The following is an 18,115-nucleotide window of genomic DNA, read 5'->3' on the forward strand; positions in this document are numbered from 1 at the left end:
AATCGATGCACACAGCTTAGATCGACAGCAGTTTTATTATGGAGATGGCATGAAATTCAAAAGACTTCAACATAAACACAAAAGTAACACAAGTGCTGTGGTGGTTTGATTACAATTATAGACCAGAAATACATCTCCTTTCCTTACAAGGAGCCATCAGTCATGGAGCCAATAAACTGATATGACCCTTTTGCTTATTCCAGGTGATTCTGCTACATATTGATTATGCAAAGACCATTCTGGTGTTGATACTTGTTTCCAGGCTCTTATACATAATGGCATAACATTCTGGGAAAATTAATTCACCCAAGGCCAGGGTAAAGCCAGCTAAGCTGTCGACGTGTTATTGTTTTGAAAACAGCAACAAAGAACACAAAAGAATGCTACTATTTTTACTGCAAACACTGAAACAATTTCTTCATTTTTTACTGATTTCTGCTTCCTAATCCCAAAGACTTTAGCTTGATAGAAAACCGAGAATGTTTTCAATGAACCACTGAAACACGTTTGTCTTTTGAAGAGCATTCAAATTTCCTGAAATTTATATTGATAGGGTTTGTGTTTTCTGCATTATTCCAGAGAAAAACCTTCCACGAAATGGACCCAATATGTTTTATGGAAACCAAAATTACAAATGACAATCCTTCTTTATTTCCTCTGGAAGATATTTCACATGGAAAGAATGAACGTCATTCCATGATGGTTGGCTTTTACGCAGCATTACCCAATCACTCTTAAGGGTAAAACTAAATATGAAAAGGGAAATCCACTACTTGATTTCCTGATTATATTTTAATGACTATATTGAGGGGGAACTGAATCAGGTTTACAGTGTTGAGGGAAGAGGTTTAAGCCTTTAACATTTGCCCTGCAACTCTTCCCCCACACAAGAAAGTATTGTTAGCTATAGAAGAAAACAAGACCACAGGTCCCCATCCCATTAACTTGTCAGAAGAGCCATACATATTATGCCCATTATTTTCAGAAAGTAATGAATTGCTTTTATTAGGGGACAATTATTGCATTTTAACTTCAATGTGTGTTTTATGGCAGATGTGAAAATTAAAAATGTACTTAAAAACATATGGTTAGCCAATGAAAAACACAGTAAATGGTAACGGCAGAACTGCATGATGCACAGTGAAATATATAGAATAGACAGATGCCCTGTGTGCATTCTCCAATCTTGATACCCATGGAGAACAGATCTCACATCTTTTGATAGTCAGAGTGGGAGGAAGAGTAAATGGCAGAGGTATTACATAACTACATCAGTGCAATGCATGAGCGGTGATGAAGTAACTAAGAAAATCAGATATATTTTCATATTGCAAATCTGAATTGACTACTGCATGGCAACCCTAGCAGATGCAGTGCTATCCATTTAATCAGTGTTGCGCCACTGTAGACAGTCATGGCTTTCCCCTGGAAACTGTGTTGTTTTTTTAAGGATGCTGTGAGCTGTTAGGAGACACCTATTCTCCTCACAGAGATACCAGATGGGGTTAACAAGCAACCCATCTTCCCAGGGAACTCTGGGAGTTCAGGGAGGGCCACAGCTCAGCAGTAGAGAGTATCGGCTTTGGATGCAGAAGATACCAGTTTCAACCCAGATAGGGCTAGGAATATCTCCTAACGGAACCTCTGGAACTGTGGGTGTAAAATTTGCCATTGAGAAGCTGTTAATAAGCACTTTAGATCACCTGTAATGTCTGGTAAGAACTGCTGGATCAGGAAGATCCCACGATGAAAATACAAGCGATGTTCTCATTACTTCATCTCTCATGCACTGCATTGATATACCTGCGTAGATCTCTCTCATTTCTCTCTCCATCCCACTCTGTATTTCTCCCTTCCAGCTTGTTCACTGAGTGGGACTCATCACTCTTATGCCTAGTTTGCCCCTGCGAGTCAGCCTTGCCTAATTTGACTACTTCCAGGGATGGGGAAACTGGTGGCCCTCCAGTTGTTGGACTTCAACTCCCATCAGCCCTCACTGCTGGCCATGCCAGATGGGAGTTGGAGTCTAGCGACACCTGGAGGACCACAGGTATCTCCACCCCTGACTTAGCCGAGGACGCCTTTAGTTCTGGTAGCTCTTTCTGGTGGTGGAGGTTTTTGACACAATCTTCATACTGGAACTGCTCCCCCGGGCTGAACCAATGCTCCCAGATAGCACCTTGCCACCAGCAGAGGTGAAACTGCTTCCTCCAGTGCTGAGGCCTCCTCCGTAGCCAAGGCCAACGCCGCCTGCAAGGCCCATGGCACTTCCACCGCCATAGTTCATGCCTCCAGATGAATGGACCACAGCTGCAAAGGGACCAGAGGAGAAGTTCAGGGTTCATGGATTAAAACATCTGAGGAACATCAAAGAAGGCATAAAGAATTCCACAACCTAATACAGTGGTACATCGGGTTACGTACGCTTCAGGTTACAGACTCCGCTAACCCAGAAATAATGCTTCAGGTTAAGAACTTTGCTTCAGGATGAGAACAGAAATCATGCTCCGGCGGCACAGCAGCAGCAGGAGACCCCATTAGCTAAAGTGGTCCTTCAGGTTAAGAACAGTTTCAGGTTAAGTACAGACCTCCAGAACGAATTAAGTGCTTAACCCGAGGTACCACTGTATTTCTGTTTTGATACAATAACTATGCATTTCTTAGGGTATATTTTTTGAGGCTGACAAAACATTTGATCCTTTATTTCTTTAGATCAGTGGTGAGAGGTAATTAATTAGGGGATTATGAGTTTCTGTGATTCACTTGCTGATTACTTACAGATATTTACGGCGCCAACTCCCTCTCCAGCAAGCCTGTTAAATGAGAGAGCAAAGGAAATCACTTTAATTGTTATGATCCAGCAGCTTGAAAAACAATAGCAGTGGTTCAAATGCAATTCTGCACTAATAACTGCCAGTAGGATCACTGTTCTATTCAAGAGCATTAAGGCATTGGCAAGGCTTTAGTTTTCGGTGCATAGAGAAATCCCACTGGAAGCTGCAAACTTTTTCTCATTTACAACTTGCTTTCCATGTGCAGGAAATGATCACTAGAATGAGGTCAAGCAATCCTGTCTTTTCCCCATCACCACCACAACAAAGTAATAGATCAAAATGGTCTTTGGAGCTGTGGTAGCCCAAGGGTTGTGTCAAGGGTCTGCTTGGCACAGAGTTGTCTGGTGGGGGCCCAGAAGCCATAGTTGCAGCTGCCACCTTCATTTTCCAAACTGCAGTGCCCAGGAAGTTCCATTTTCCAATGGCAGTGTGGGTTTAAAAAAAACATGGCAGCTACCACAAACCCATGGCAGCATTCTTAGATTGCAACTGCAAACTCCAGCCAGAAAGCCACTCCCGACATCGGGAGGGGGTTGCGGGCTCACACCCACCTTCATGCGCGTGGGGCTGGCTGCGTCCCCGCGCAACTAGGGGAATCTTCAGGCTGCGTCATACCCTGAGCCAGCCAATCGGCTGGCTGCAGGGGCGGGGCTTGGGTCATTTAAGGTCAGCGTGGCCCGAGAACGCCCCTTTCCATCCACGCTCCAGCTGCAGTTTCCCACCCACCCACCCTCTAGGTTTTTCCCGGACTTTACTATGGACCTCGGTTGATCGCCGCAAGGGGCCTGGTAGGAGTTTTCCCACTTGGCTAATTGGCATTGTTTTTGGAGCCATTTGGTTTTTTCGCCTACCTCGTAGCAAAACGTCACAACACCTTTGGTTTGGGCGGTCAGGCATTGGTAGGGGTATTATTATGCTGATGAGTTGTGGGGAGGAGTGCCATCACCTCCCCCAAATATTATGGGGTAGTCCGATAAAGGATTCCGGGGGGGGGGGCGTTGCCTCGTCCGAAACCTATGGAAGCTAGGGCCTAAAGCGCGCTCCCGAGCAGTGACCCCTCGGGGAGCGCCTAGGGATGTGCATTTCAGGGGCTCCCCCTATTGGTGTTAACGCCTTCCGGGTTTATCCCGGATAGTCTGATAGGACCAATGCCTAAAGCCAATACCGCTCTTACCTGTAACCGATAAAGTTGTGGCCAATATTCGCCCATTAACCTTAAATTCTGGTGTCCTGTGTCTTTATTTCATTCCAACTTGGGGGGGGGGGGCGGGAATCGCCACGCAACAGAGGCCTCCGCATCAGCAAGGGACCCAGTGACCATGAGAGGATTACAGGTGGTAATGATAGGCCTGGGCGCCCTTCTGCTAAACTTCTCTTCCCAGAAGGCTGGCCAAAAAGTTTGCTTTAGTTTTCAGAGCCCGTCATCATAATGTAAACATTGTCTCTGGGACCACTGGTCAACAGAGGACTATATTAGATATGTGTGTTGTAGTTTTGACTGCTGTGGAGTGGTCCTCTAGATGTTGTTGAACAAAAACTCCCATCATCCTTGACCACTAGCCAATCTGGTGGGGACTGATGGGAATTGGAGCCCAATGACATTTGGAGGGCCACAGATCCTCCATCCCTGGGCTATACCTTGGTTGGCAAGAAGCCTGGTGGAGATCAAAGAGGAGGATGGGGTGTGTCCACACCAAGAGAGGGTCTTTTTCCACCAGCAGTCTAGCGGTGCATTTTACACTTTACCCCAACCCACTTGGGTTCCACCAACCTGCTCTCCTCCCCTTCCAGCAGCTTCCTATAGGTGGCGATCTCAATATCCAGGGCCAGTTTGACGTTCATGAGCTCCTGGTAGTCCCGAAGCTGACGAGCCATGTCTGCCTTGGCCTTCATTAGAGCCTCCTCCAGTTCGGCCAACTTTATCCTAGCATCTTTAAGGGCAAGTTCTCCGCGCTGCTCTGCATCGGCAATGGCTGCCTGCAGGCTGGCACACTAGGGGAAAAAGAAAAGACAATGTTCTCAGCTTGGAGCAACTTAGGATAATTTAATTAGAATTAAGTAAAATATCTGGATCCACGGTATTGTCATCAGCAAAAGAGGGCATTTGAAGACTGGTACAAAAAAAGCTTATTTTACTTCCCTCTAAGTCCACCACCCCCACCCCCACCCCAACATAGCTGCCACTGCCCCTTCCCAGCTTTGCCATTAAATACTCCTTTAGTTGCAATTTTAAGCAGCCCTGCATGGCAGTACCTGTTTTTTCACATTGTCGATCTCGGAATGGAGTCGTTGGATCATGCGGTTCAGCTCAGAGATCTCAGTCTTTGTATTGCGCAGATCATCTCCGTGCCTTCCAGCGGAAAGCTGCAATTCTTCATACTGAGAGTTAAAAAAGCGGGGAAATTATTTAGATTACTGAAGTGCAAACTTTGATGGAGGCAAACATAGGGTGGCCACTTTTAAATTACCAAAAAGAGAGCAAATGCATCACCCCTTCCTCAAAAGAAGGAAAAAACTCCAAAGAGGAGAAAGGAGGACACAGATTTGCATAAAATGTGCACATGTATATACAGTCATACTTTGGATCTCAAATGGTTTAGTTGCCAAACGTTTCGGCTCCCAAACGATAACAAAACAGAAGTGAGTGTTCCAGTTTTCGAACGATTTTCGGAAACCAAACATCCGGTGTGGCTTCTGTGGCTTCTGTTTGGCTGCAGGAAGCTCCTGCAGCCAATTAAAAGCCGTGCCTTAATTTTTGAATGGTTCCAGGAATTGAACGGACTCTTGAAATGCATTCTGTTCAACAACTAAGTGTCAGGGAACTGCCATCGGAGCCAGAGGCGCAGGCAAGGCTCCCAAGCGATGCTGGAGAAGGGCCCAGCAGGGAGAGAGACAGCTCATTGGCTGGGGAAGGAAATCAGCGTAACACCAGGGATAAAGGGGGGCAGATGGGGGAATCGGCGAGGGGGCTCCAGGACTCCTCGCCGGAGACCAACGGGGAGAGCACGGGTCCTCCGCTACCCACACCCACCCTGCGCAGAAGACTTCCGCGCAGGGAGAGTAGGCGGAGACCTGGCGTCAAAGAACTTTTGTGCTGGAAGAGGTTCAAGAAACGCCCACTGACGGATTCTGCTAGCGACTGAAACAGCCACGAAGTGAAGGGCTGTCCAGACAGAAAAGTTTTAACCAGGCAACCTAGCTAGGAGTGGCGGCAACATACGCACGAGCAACCCCTATAACCATTACACTAAGGTACGACTGTAGATGTAAATTTAGACATAATATATACTGGTCAAATAGGCACACAATACATCTCCCCATATTGGAAAGGCTGTGAGCAGGTGACCTTCATGCCTGCTCAGTCTGCTGCCCAGGTGCTCATTGGTGATGGGCAACTTCAAGATCCTCCATGTTTTCCTTTCTTAGGGTTCTTTATCTTTTCATGGAGTTAGATCAGACAGCCTTTCAAACAGAGGATGCCTTGAGGTACAGGAATATCCTCCAACTGCTCTTCAAATAGGGACTGTCTTCTGTAAAAGTTAGATACATGACCACTCTAGATACATAGCTTTAGAGTCCTGGCTCCTCCTTTCAAACCCATTTCCCCATCACTTAAGAACTGCTCACCTTGCTTTGATACCACGATTCTGCCTCAGCCCTGCTTCGGTTGGCAATGTCTTCATACTGAGCCTTGACCTCGGCAATGATGCTGTTCAGGTCCAGGTTTCGGTTGTTGTCCATTTGGAGAACGACAGAGGTGTCAGAAATGTGGGCCTGCAACTGGGCTAATTCCTACAGGAGGGGGAGGAATTGAAGAAAGAGGGCTTACCAAGATGAAAGACTCCCACATCTCTACCACATTCAAGCACTGGTCCACACTGAGTAAGGAAACTTTGCAGCCTGAAGCTTATTTCAGAGATGGGGAACCTTTGGCTCTTCAGATGTTGCTGGACTCCAGCTGCCATCATCCTAGCCAGCATGGCCAAGGGTCAGAGATTATGGGAGTGGTAGTCTAGCAATGTCTGGAGTGTTCCCCCATCTCTACTGTACTAGATGGAAAAGTGAGTCCCTAGAACAGTCTGCAACCCTGCTTGAAAAAAACACACCGAATTCTTGCTAATATTGAGGATGCAGTTACCTCAAGAAACTTCCTTGGTGCTTGGTTGGTTACATGTCAGGCCTAACTCTTTGTATTTTGTCTATCCATTCATCTTTCAGTCCGGAATGTATTTTATTATGGCTCTGAGCGACATATTAAGTAAGAAACAGTTTGACTTAAGCTGGATTCTGTTAACTGGTCCCAATATTTCAGTAGTGAGCAAGAGGTACACTTCTAGGACAGCTTCTCTAGCGGAACAGCAAAGATGCTGCTGGAAAAATTGCTCAAATGGCAAAACCGATTGATCTGTGCCGGATTAAGCCCTGTGGAGGCTGGATGGCAGTTGAAATTGCAGCCCACCCCCGTTGTGCGCATGCTCTACTGGGATAGCATTGAACTAAGAAAGCTTGATTTCAATTTTCTTTCAAGATCAAATCAAGATTATTTTGACCCGTTGTCTCAGGGGCCCTAAAAGGCTTGGGGCCCATATGCTGATGCCTACACAGCCTATTGGTACTGGGGAATCATGTGGCTTTCCAGAAAATGCTAGACTCCAGATGACATCAGCCACAGCTAGCATGGCCGATGGTGAGGGATGATGGGAGTTGTAGTCCAACAATATCTGGAATGCCAGAAGTTTCCCATCTCTGACTTAGACTTCAACAGAGTAGTATAGGATTGAGCCACAAGGAGCTGGTTTCCTCTCTGTTAGGATGCCATCTGAGTAGAGCCCTAGAGATTGAACTTGTTGGTAGCAACCAATGCTTTAAAATGCAAAATGTCAACCAGAGCTGGTTTTGGTTCACATTGCTACAGTCTTCTTTCTTTCTCCCTGAAAAGACTAGAAGGTGTTCTTACTTCTGCATAGAAAGCTCTCAAGAAGTTGATTTCGTCAGCTAGGGAATCCGCTCTGGCTTGCAGCTCAACCTTGTTCATAAAGGAAGCATCCACATCCTGGAAAGAGAGAAAAAGATCAAAGCACTGAACACCACAGCAGATGTGAGAGCCAAAACGAAACCACAAGTTTCTCCTAAAAGTACAAGGGTTAAAGCATGCATTTGTTTAAAGGGGTGGCCCCATCACTCTGTGCCAAATGTGCTGAAGTTACTGTTAAGAATTCAGTGGTCTGTGTTTGCCTGAGCTTGAGTCTGGACTAAGGATTCTGAGCTCCTTTGTTCTGATTCGATACAGGATGTCCAATCACAGAACGTTTCAAGATTGGGACCTCTGCCATTGGCCCTTGAACTCTGAGTTGTGATTCGCAACTCGGAAGTTTAGACAGCCAATCACATTGGGAGTGGGAGTGGCCCAAGCTTTCAGAAATTTATATAAGCAGTTGCTTTGCCCCTGTTTCCCAGTTATGTAGTTCAATCAAGGTTCTTGCTGTTATCACTGTGTCTTGCCTCATGGAAACCCACTCACCTTCTTGAGCACCACAAAATCATTTTCTGCAGCTGTGCGCTTGTTGATTTCCTCTTCATACCTGTCGGAGGGAGGGGAAATTGAGTGACTCATTACCACTGGATGAGTGGGGGGAAATACCTTCCCACTTTTTTCACAGAATTCTTTTAAAAGTCTCCCATCGCCTTCTGTCACCTGCCACAATAATCTTTGGCTCTTTCACCAGACTAAAGTAGAAGGATGGAACCCATGTGCAAAAAAGTAGGCACATCCTTGTTTGAAGACTGATATTTGCTGAAGTTAAGAGGAAAGTTTACACAAATTCCAAATTCAGCTTAAGTACTTAAGATCCTTACTTGATCGGACCAGTGTCCATATAGCACAGCATAAATAGCAATCCATTTGGCTCCAGCAAGCCCACAAGAAGCCCCCTCAGTTGTTTGTCTCCAACATTTCTGCTATATAAGATATATTGCCTCTGAACATGAAGGTTCCATTTAGGTAACATGGCTAATAACATTTCATAAACTAATCTTCCTCGTTTGTTCACATCCTTTCAAAACATTTAAAGCTAGCAGCCATCAAAATGTTAGAATTCAAATTTTATTTTAGAATTTCACTTTGGAAATTAGGCTTTGAGGGGGGATAATGCTTAACTGTCATTTATGAGCTTTAAGGCAATAATGTTAAGTATCAATTTGTTGACATAGTCATAGGGGTGGGGTTTTGTGGTGCTCTCTAAAACCCCAGATACAACAGCTGGGAATGCAGGCTGGTGTGACTTCTCAGGCCCCATAGCTTAAAGAAAGGGGCTACTGGAGTGCCCCAGGGCTCAGAAGCAAGTGAGGCCCTAGCCCCAACCCGCCAATGACACAGGGACCAGGCTGAACTCTGAGCATCTATGGCAGCTTTCTTGGGGTGGGACCCTAGTAAAGAGCAAATTCAGACAGAAGGCTTTGGGAAGCACTGGTTGAAGCATGGGTAGGCAAACTAAGGCCCGGGGGCCAGATCCAGCCCAATCACCTTCTCAATCCAGCCCATGGATGGTCCGGGAATCAGCGTGTTTTTACATGAGTAGAATGTGTTCTTTTATTTAAAATGCATCTCTGGGTTATTTGTGGGGCATAGGAATTCGTTCATTATTATTTTTTCAAAATATAGTCCAGCCCACCACATGGTCTAAGGGATAGTGGACCGGCCCATGGCTGGAAAAGGTTGCTGACCCCTGGGTTGAAGGCTTTGGGAAGGACACAGAGTGTGTGCAGTGGCGTAGCGTGGGGGGTGCAGGGGGGGCCGGCCGCACCGGGCGCAACATCTGGGGTTAGGGTAAATCCATGGGTGAGGGGGCGCAAATCCACGGGTTAGGGGGCGCAAATCCACGGTTTAGGGGGCGCAAATTACTTGCCTTGCCCCGGGTGCTGACAACCCACGCTACGCCACTGAGCGTGTGGGATGGTGGTGGTTTAGACCTGCAGTGCCTGAGGAAGGGAGTGGAAGGCTGTAAGAAGAGCTAACACCGCAATAAACCAGAATTACTGTCTTCTCATCAATCCTGGTGATAAGCGCAGCTCACGTTCAGGCCTATTCTCCATGCAACCCCAGATCAAGAGGCATTCGATGTGCTGTGCCCCTATTACAAGCCCACAAAGACACTCATCCTCAAAAACAGAGCATTGTGAGCCCTGAAGTGTCCTGGTGTTTTGGCTTTTGGCCTTGGTTGATGTTACGTCTTTCTGAAGGAATTCAAAAATGAAAACGCCCGGACTAGTTTTATTGACTTTACTTTGAGGAGAGGCCAAGACCAGTCTGCAGTCACCTTTCTTTTCTTGAAACCTTGCCAAATACGAAGCGGCCAGAAGGTGCAGCAGAAACAGTCCCTTTCTGGGAATGCAGTTTTGGCATGTGGGTGGCTGTCATGAAAACAGGATGAAATGGGCAGTGAGCCTGATCCAGCAGGCTTGTCTTAATGCCATTAGTTCCCTGGAGCCAAGCAATGGGAAAAGGCCATTTGACAACCTCTAAACCCCCATGAGAGACGGGTGCGGGTGTGTGTGTGGGGGGGTGTCTGTTCATTCCATATTCATCTGAATACAGGCTGCACATTCTCAATTAATCTGGTTTGTATAAAACTTGAGCGTGGCCATAATTGTGCTCTTGCAAGTAGAGAAGCTGTGATTTAAGCCCATCTCTGGACCCATGCAGAACTTTGGTGTACTTTAGTGGTTTTTGTAAAAGGATCACCCATTATGTCAATTGTGAAACGAGTGCAAAATTTGCATTTGATTTTTAGATTGTAAAAAAGCCAAACAAAAATACATTGGATGGTGCTGGAGATTTAAGAGATTCCTTTCAAAACATTTTCATTTTAAGGTTGTGACCTATATTGGGGGACAGCTTATATTTGAACCAATATTGTGTGTGTGTGTGTGTGTGTGTGTGTTTCCCTATATATACTCATTATGATTCCTTTTAAACCATTCTTAATGTTGTATTTTAACCTGTTGTGACCTGCTATGGGAAGTTAGGGCGAAGAGTCGGTAATAATAATCATCTTACAATTTTCCACTTTCCTTGGCCAACATAGCTTTCTTCTGAACCTGCTGGAACTTGGGTGTTCAGCAATTTAATGATATACATATATAAAAGAATTTGGCATTTGGCATTTCAGGAAAAGCATCAAAGAAATCAAGCTCTGGAGCCAACTGAAGATTCCCAGGTAAGATCCTCCCTCTATTGTGTGGGCAGGTAGTCCCTCCCCCTACCTGGCCTGGTCTCCTTTGCAACGCTTCCCCAGGCGGGATTGGACAACTGACTGAGGTAGGCGGAGACCTTCAGGTATCCCACCTGGGGGAAGGCAAAGCCAAGCCTGTGCTAATGGAGCTGCATAGGGTCCAGGGGGCTGTGTGCGACCACGCAAAGGGTGCCCCCCATTTAATGTGGGGAGCGGTCATTGTGGGCAAAATCAGAACTTTCCTGCACTTCTTGTTCTCTCCAGTCTTCTGCCATTTTCCTGGCCTCACCTAAACCAAGGGACCTTCTACTAATGTAGATAAAAATAATGCAATGAAACTAGATCCTGTCATGGTTTGCAATAAATGTATGTTTTTTGTTTGTTGAAAACATTATTTTACTAGTTAGTATTCTTTTTATTTTGAACTGCAGATGGTGGACACCATAATCTTTTCAGTGTTTAGGGCATGGGTAGGCAAACAAAGGCCTGGAGGCCGGATCTGGCCCAATCGCCTTCTCAATTCGGCCCATAGATGGTCCGGGAATCAGCGTGTTTTCACATGAGTAGAATATGCCCTTTTATTTAAAATGCATCTCTGGGTTATTTGTGGGGGATAGGAATTCGTTCATTCCCCCCCAAAAAAAATATAGTCTGGCCCCCCACAAGGTCTGAGGGACAGTGGACAGTGGGTGGGGGCTGCTGGGGTTTGGGCCTTCAGAAGATGCCCAGCCAGGCTGACTTTTGACATGTGACCAAAAATAAATAAGATTTTCATCTGACTGAGATTTTGCTTCACATTTAGAGCATCAGCAGTCAGCTAAGGAGATCGCTAGTAGGAGAAGACTGACAGACTCCTTTTCATTTGTCTATTTTACAATCTTTTGCCTTCAGTCAGATTGCTGCAGTATGTGCAAGTAACTTGAAGCAGGGGTTTCAGTGTGGCTGCCCCTGTTGTGGAACAGCTTCCCTCTTGAAAAACGCCCACTACCTGCACTTTCCAGAAACAACTGTGTTCCAACAGACTTCCCTAACTGGATAAACTGGTCTTTGTCCTGAGTGTCTAATTTGCATTGTCTTCTTTTAAATGTATCTGCTGTTGTTGTTTTTAACTGATTGGGGTTTTTTTTGTTTGCTCTTTTTAACTGCACACTGCCTTGAGACAATTGTGCAGAAGCCAATTTATAAATTAATTGTGGTTATCATAGAATTGTAAATGTGAAAGAGACCCCAAGGATCATCTAGTCTAACCCCCTACCGTGCAACAATGATGATAACAATAATTATCTTACAGTACCCACCTTATCCTGAAGTCCTCCACTGTATCCTGCATGTTCTTCAATTCCATTTCTAATTGTGGTCTCTGTCCCAGAATGTGATCCAGCTGATTTTTTAGACCACTGATGTATGACTCAAATAAAGGGTCAAGGTTACGCCGGGTGATCTTTTGCTCCTGCAAGAGGCTCCATTTGGTCTCTAGCACTTTGTTCTGCTGCTCCAGGAAACGGACCTGAATGTATCCCACCAAGACAAAAATATGTTGAATGTTGGCATCGTGTACAGACAAAACAGAATATGGGTTGCTAAGCTATACCACCATCAAAGGAGGTAATATCCTGACATCTTTCCCTTCTATTTTTAAATAGATTGCAAGAAATTGCCACAGCAAATACTTTACATAGAAAATGTTACAGGAAGCTGGCAGGTTGTACCTAATGAGCTAGTATTAATAGCAGCTCAAAGAGTGGTTAGTATCAAATGATTCAGAAGGTCCAGGAGCTTTGCAGATGGTGGATAAATGGAAAGATATAGGAATGAAACCGGGAAGTGTTATCTTTTGTCACATGCATCAAATTGTGTCTATTGGTTGCTTTAAAAAAAAGTATGGTGAATTTTCTGTGGATTCTGATACATCATCAATTGTGACTTTTATATAATAAAAGCAGGGCTCTCAGCTGCCGGTAGGTACCAAGCAGTGGAGTCTGATATCTTGCACGGTTACCTGGTCTTCCAACTTCAACCTCCATCTTTATTCATATTCTCATTTTTTCCTAGCAATCCCATGCTAAATTCTCCTTTACTCTCACATATTGCACAAGTGGATAAAGCATTTTAAGAGCTTGAGCTATGAACGGGAAGCACCTTGTTCAAATTTCATCATCTCTAGGTCTTTCTCACAAGACAAGCAAAAGCTGAACACTATGCAAGGTACACAAAGCTATCTAAACATTTTCCATTGACACAATGTGTTTTAGCTGAAGAACCAGACCTTCAGAACCAGACATGATCTTGCATCATGTGCCAATGCACTGCAGCAGGAGAATGAAACTGGATCCAACTACAGCAGGTGTGAGGAGCTTTCGGCATTTTGGATGTTGCTGAAATACAATTCCCATGATCTGTGGCCATGAGCCATGTTTTCTGGGGCTTACGGGAGTTCACCAACATCCACAGGGTCCTCCACACTTGAGCTACAGCAGACTAGACCCCTGAGAGCTAGGGAATCCTGCATCTGATACTTAAATGTCACCACAAATCAAATATATGTAAGGACATAGGAGGCTAACTCAAAAACACTCAAATGCAATTATTTGAGGCTGGTATGAATTCCCTCTAACCAGCCAATGAATGAAGGATAGCAATTCAGGGGAAGGGGCTGGTGAGGAGGCAATCCATGTCATTTATTTAAATTTAATTATAATACCATTTTTAAGCATGCCACTCACAAAAAATATCAAGGTGATATACAATAAAATCATTAAAACATCACAAAGCTATAACATTATCCAATTATAAAATCATTAAGTCCAGAACAAATGATCAACACAGGAATGAGGGCCTCTTGTCAATTTCAGCTTCGCTCCCTTATTCCAAGCTTAAGTTCAGTTCTACACATTTCCAAATCATTTTGTGAATTTGTTTTTAAAAGTCCCACTTGAAAATCCATCAGCATTTCAACACTAATTTCTCTTTACGTACACATTTTTTGTATGCAATTTCCCTTAATAAACACATTTTGTAAATCAATATGTATTTAAGTGCAAATTTTTGTACACATTGGAGAATTGCATTGCGAAGTGTGAAGGGCAGCAGTGTTTCAGTTCATGTAACTGTTTAAGAAACTGCAAATTAGGTACGTTGGCCATTAAATGCAAACTAAATTGAATTTCTCCCCCTATCCCTATCAATTCACTGGAAACACATAATGAAACAAATGTGCTTAGAGCAGGTGATGAAATATCAGGGTTGTAGCTGCCTGTCTGATTTCAAAAGGAACAGTGTAGCAAATTACTGGTGCCACTATGCTAACAACCTTGGTTCACGTTGAAACTGAATGAGTTACTAAATAAATATTTTGCTGGTTCTAAGACACTGAGGATCATAAGTGACTTGGTGCAAAAACCTTGGTTTCTTTAGTCACACATTTTTAAGGTCAGTAAAATATAAACAAGTGAAATTTCTCTCCATGACCTAATGTTCTACCCCCCTGATTTAGCTCCAGCTATTGACTGGTCTTGGGACATGGGTGGTGCTGTGGGTTAAACCACAGAGCCTAGGACTTGCCGATCAGAAGGTCGGCGGTTTGAATCCCCACAACGGGGTGAGCTCCCGTTGCTCGGTCCCTGCTCCTGCCAACCTAGCAGTTCGAAAGCACGTCAAAGTGCAAGTAGATAAATAGGTATTGCTCTGGAGGGAAGGTAAACGTGTTTCCGTGCGCTGCTCTGGTTCGCCAGAAGCGGCTTTGTCATGCTGGCCACATGACCCGGAAGCTGTACGCCGGCTCCCTCGGCCAATAAAGCGAGATGAGCGCTGCAACCCCAGTCGGTCACTTTTTATTGACTGGTCTCGGGACACAGGTGGCGCTGTGGTCTAAACCAGAGGTTCAGCAGTTCAAATCTCCGTGAAGGGGTTAGCACCCATTGCTCGGTCCCTGCTCCTGCCAACCTAGCAGTTCGAAAGGGCGTCATAGTGCAAGTAGATAAATAGGTATCGCTCTGGAGGGAAGGTAAACGCGTTTCCGTGTGCTGCTCTGGTTTGCCAGAAGCGACTTAGTCATGCTGGCCACATGACCCAGAAGCTGTACGCTGGCTCCCTCAGCCAGTAAAGCGAGATGAGCACGACAACATCAGAGTCATCCGCAACTGGACCTAATGGTCAGGGATACCTTTAAGCACCCTTAGTGGAAAACACATTCCCACCAATGAAAGAGGATTTACTTCTTTTTTAAGATGCGTAGTCATGCTTTTAAGTTGCACAAAACAGCTTAAATACGAATGCAGCCTGTGAGCTTCCCTGCAATTTCCAAACAGGTAACACATTTAGTCCTATCATGTCTATTAACGAGGCACAACTACTTTTGTGTGTGCCCATTCCTTTTGGAGATGCCTTTTCAAATGTCTCTAGTGTGTACACACATGCACTCGTACCCTTTTTGCTCTCTCCACCAGGTCTCTTGAAGTTTAGTCTCTGATCACAGGGAGGAGATGCTCTTTTCCCAGCCTGATGTCCTCCTGATATTTTGGACTACAATTCCCATTAGACCCAGCTGCCATTGTTCATAACAAGGAATAATGGGATTTGTAGTTCTTCACCATCTCTGATTAACCATCAGGAAGTGATCCAAGGTGTGAGAGCAAGGATGCTCTACATACAAATACAGTGGTACCTCGGTTTTCAAATGTAATCCTTTCCGGAAGATGGTTTGAGTTCTGAAACGTTCGAAAACTGAACAAACAATATGAAATCCTCAATATGGAAAACTCAGTATGGAAAACTCAATACGGAAGATGCATGGCATGTTTGATTTCTGAGACGTGTTCAAAAACCAAAGCAATTACTTCTGTGTTTACGGCATTTGAAAACCAAAATTTTTGTCAACAGAGACTTTCGAAAACCGAACTACCACTGTACACGGATGTCTCTATTTCTAGCGATGAAATGTTGGTAGGATATAGTAAGCAGGGAAAGAAAACAGCTGCCCTATATTGTCAGTAGAGCTTGTTTAAAAGTAGCGTAAAATTTTTAGGATGGCATCCAGAGAGAAACTTACCTTATCAATGAAGGAGGCAAATTTGTTGTTGAGTGTCTTGATCTGCTCCTTCTCTTCCTTCCTCACCTTCTGGATGGTGGGGTCAATCTCCAAGTTAAGAGGTGCCAGGAGGTTTGGGTTAACGGTAACCTCATGGATGCCACCAGCGCCAGCTCCATAGCCATAGCCACCACCACCAACAATCCGGTACCCAACTCCTCCATGACCTAATCCATAGCCATATCCAGATCTGGCAGTAGTACGGTAGCCGCCCATGGAGATTCTTTTACTTGCTCCAAAGCCATGGAGGCTTCTGCTGCCAAAGCCACCACTGACACGTCCAAAGCCTGCACCACCTCCCCGGGAGACCGAAACCGTGCTGAAGCTAGTTCGGCTACCTGGGATAACAGCTGAAGAGGTGCTAAAATTCTTAGAGACTCTGACTGATTTCTGAGCCATTGTTCCTCCTCAGGGCAAGAAGGGGGAAACAGAGAGAGACAGAGAGAGATGAGACAAGACTCCTGGACAGCCAAGGTGAAAGGATCCTCTGGGATGCTCACGCGTTCCCCCTTTTTATCTCATTGGAGAGCTGGGTTTGGCAGCTGGAGATCACAGGTAATTGGCCTGAATTAATCTCTTTGGTATGTCTGGCATGAGGCCTTTTCCATTATGTTGTACCTAACGTAATGTCCTGACGACTTGTAAAATCAAGAGGACTTGTAAAACCAAGCGGAATTTTCTAACCCTGTAGTTTACAGTGCTGGGGTTTCCTAAAGGCATTGCTTTTAACTTCATACAAATTAACAAGTGACTTTTTCTTCTTTGAACATGATGGGAATAGAGGAGGCTATGTAAAGCTCAGCGAGAGCTGCTGAGGCAGCTCCCTTGAGAATGATTCTCAACTAGGCACATCTTTCTTTCTTTCTTTCTGACATTCCTGTGGTCTTCCTTCGTCAGGTGCAACACCCATTGTGAAGTCATTGATAGCACAAGTGTGGACCCACATACTCAAGTTTGTCACTGGGAGAAACAGGAGGTGCTCATATTGCAACGTGTTGATTACCGCAATGTGTTATACGTAGGGCTCCCTCTGAAGATGGTTTGGAAACTTCAGTTAGTGCAGAATTCAGCAGCCAGGTTGCTCACTGGAGCAAGACAATTTGAGCATACCACACCAATCCTGGTCTGACTGGACTGGCTACCAATTAGTTTCCAGACCCAATTCAAACTGCTGGTTTTAACCTATAAAGCCTTAAACTGCTCAGGACCGCAATACCTCAAGGTACTGAGGTATACCGCCTCTGTGCATTTGAACCTACCTGGGCTCTCTGAGGCTCTTCTTCACGTGTGTCAGGGGCTCGGGAGCAAGAGCACAGGGGAGAGAGGAAATGGAGAGCGAAGGGGAAGAATCCGAGGGTAGCGTAGGGGAGTATGACAGTGGCCCGAGAGATTCCATGAGCTTCTCCAGCGAATCAGAAGACTCCCAGAAGGAGGCACCGATGGTCAGGGCAAGGGGGGTCCCAGGGGGGACGCACCAGAAACAAGGAGCCAGCGGGGAACCCCGAAGCAGCAGCAGGGGATCAGGACCAGTTTCCCCACCAGAGCGTAGTGGGGGGGAAGAGTCACATGTGTCAGGACCAGCGTCTCCTCCAGCGGGGAGAGGAGATGAGTCAGGGCTGACCACGCCTCCAACGGAGGGGAGGTCAGTTGCAGCTAGCCTCCCCGAAGGGGGAAGCAGTGACAGCAGCAGTGAAACGGTCAGGAGGAAAGTTGCTGGCTGGGCGCGCGCGCCAAGTTCAAATGTACAGGCGCGAGGGACAGCAGGAGACCCGGATTGGGAACCAGCTCCTAAAGCCCGCCGGAGGGAGGGGGAAGGCTCAGGGGATTCAGCGTCAGAAGAGTCTAGAAAGGGCGAGACCCCGATGGACAGGCGGAACCAGAGGCGGAAAGAGCAGAGGAAAAGGTGGAGCAAGGCTAGAGTCTTAAACTGGTGTCTGGGGGGAGGAGATTCAGACGGAGCTTCA

At 45.6% G+C, this 18,115-nt stretch overlaps 1 protein-coding gene across 1 annotated transcript; it reads right to left on the bottom strand.

Annotated features, from left to right (window-relative positions):
- Positions 1-19: 19 nt before the first annotated feature.
- LOC310755889 (keratin, type II cytoskeletal 75-like) lies at positions 20-16,647 on the bottom strand. Its single transcript, XM_083599295.1, has 9 exons — positions 16,113-16,647; positions 12,364-12,572; positions 8,356-8,416; positions 7,792-7,887; positions 6,462-6,626; positions 5,088-5,213; positions 4,606-4,826; positions 2,779-2,813; positions 20-2,310 (listed from the first exon to the last, which is right to left on the bottom strand). Exons 1-9 carry the CDS (start codon positions 16,548-16,550, stop codon positions 2,084-2,086), a joined length of 1,578 nt encoding a protein of 525 aa, XP_083455421.1. The 5' UTR covers positions 16,551-16,647; the 3' UTR covers positions 20-2,083.
- Between the last annotated feature and the right edge of the window lie 1,468 nt (positions 16,648-18,115).

Source organism: Podarcis filfolensis (assembly GCF_964270895.1).
Source record: "Podarcis filfolensis genome assembly, chromosome: 2".
In the NCBI taxonomy this organism is placed as follows: Eukaryota; Metazoa; Chordata; class Lepidosauria; order Squamata; family Lacertidae; genus Podarcis; species Podarcis filfolensis.

Bases quoted from the DNA above. Each gene is read 5' to 3' on its own strand.
- LOC310755889 (XM_083599295.1), bottom strand. From the start codon at position 16,550: ATGGCTCAGAAATCAGTCAGAGTCTCTAAGAATTTTAGCACCTCTTCA. The intron at 8,417-12,363 runs GTGGGTACTGTA...TCCCTCCGACAG, and splicing joins GTGGAGGACTTCAGGATAAG to GTATGAAGAGGAAATCAACA. The intron at 2,814-4,605 runs GTTGGTGGAACC...CTCATTTAACAG, and splicing joins CTGGAAGGGGAGGAGAGCAG to GCTTGCTGGAGAGGGAGTTG.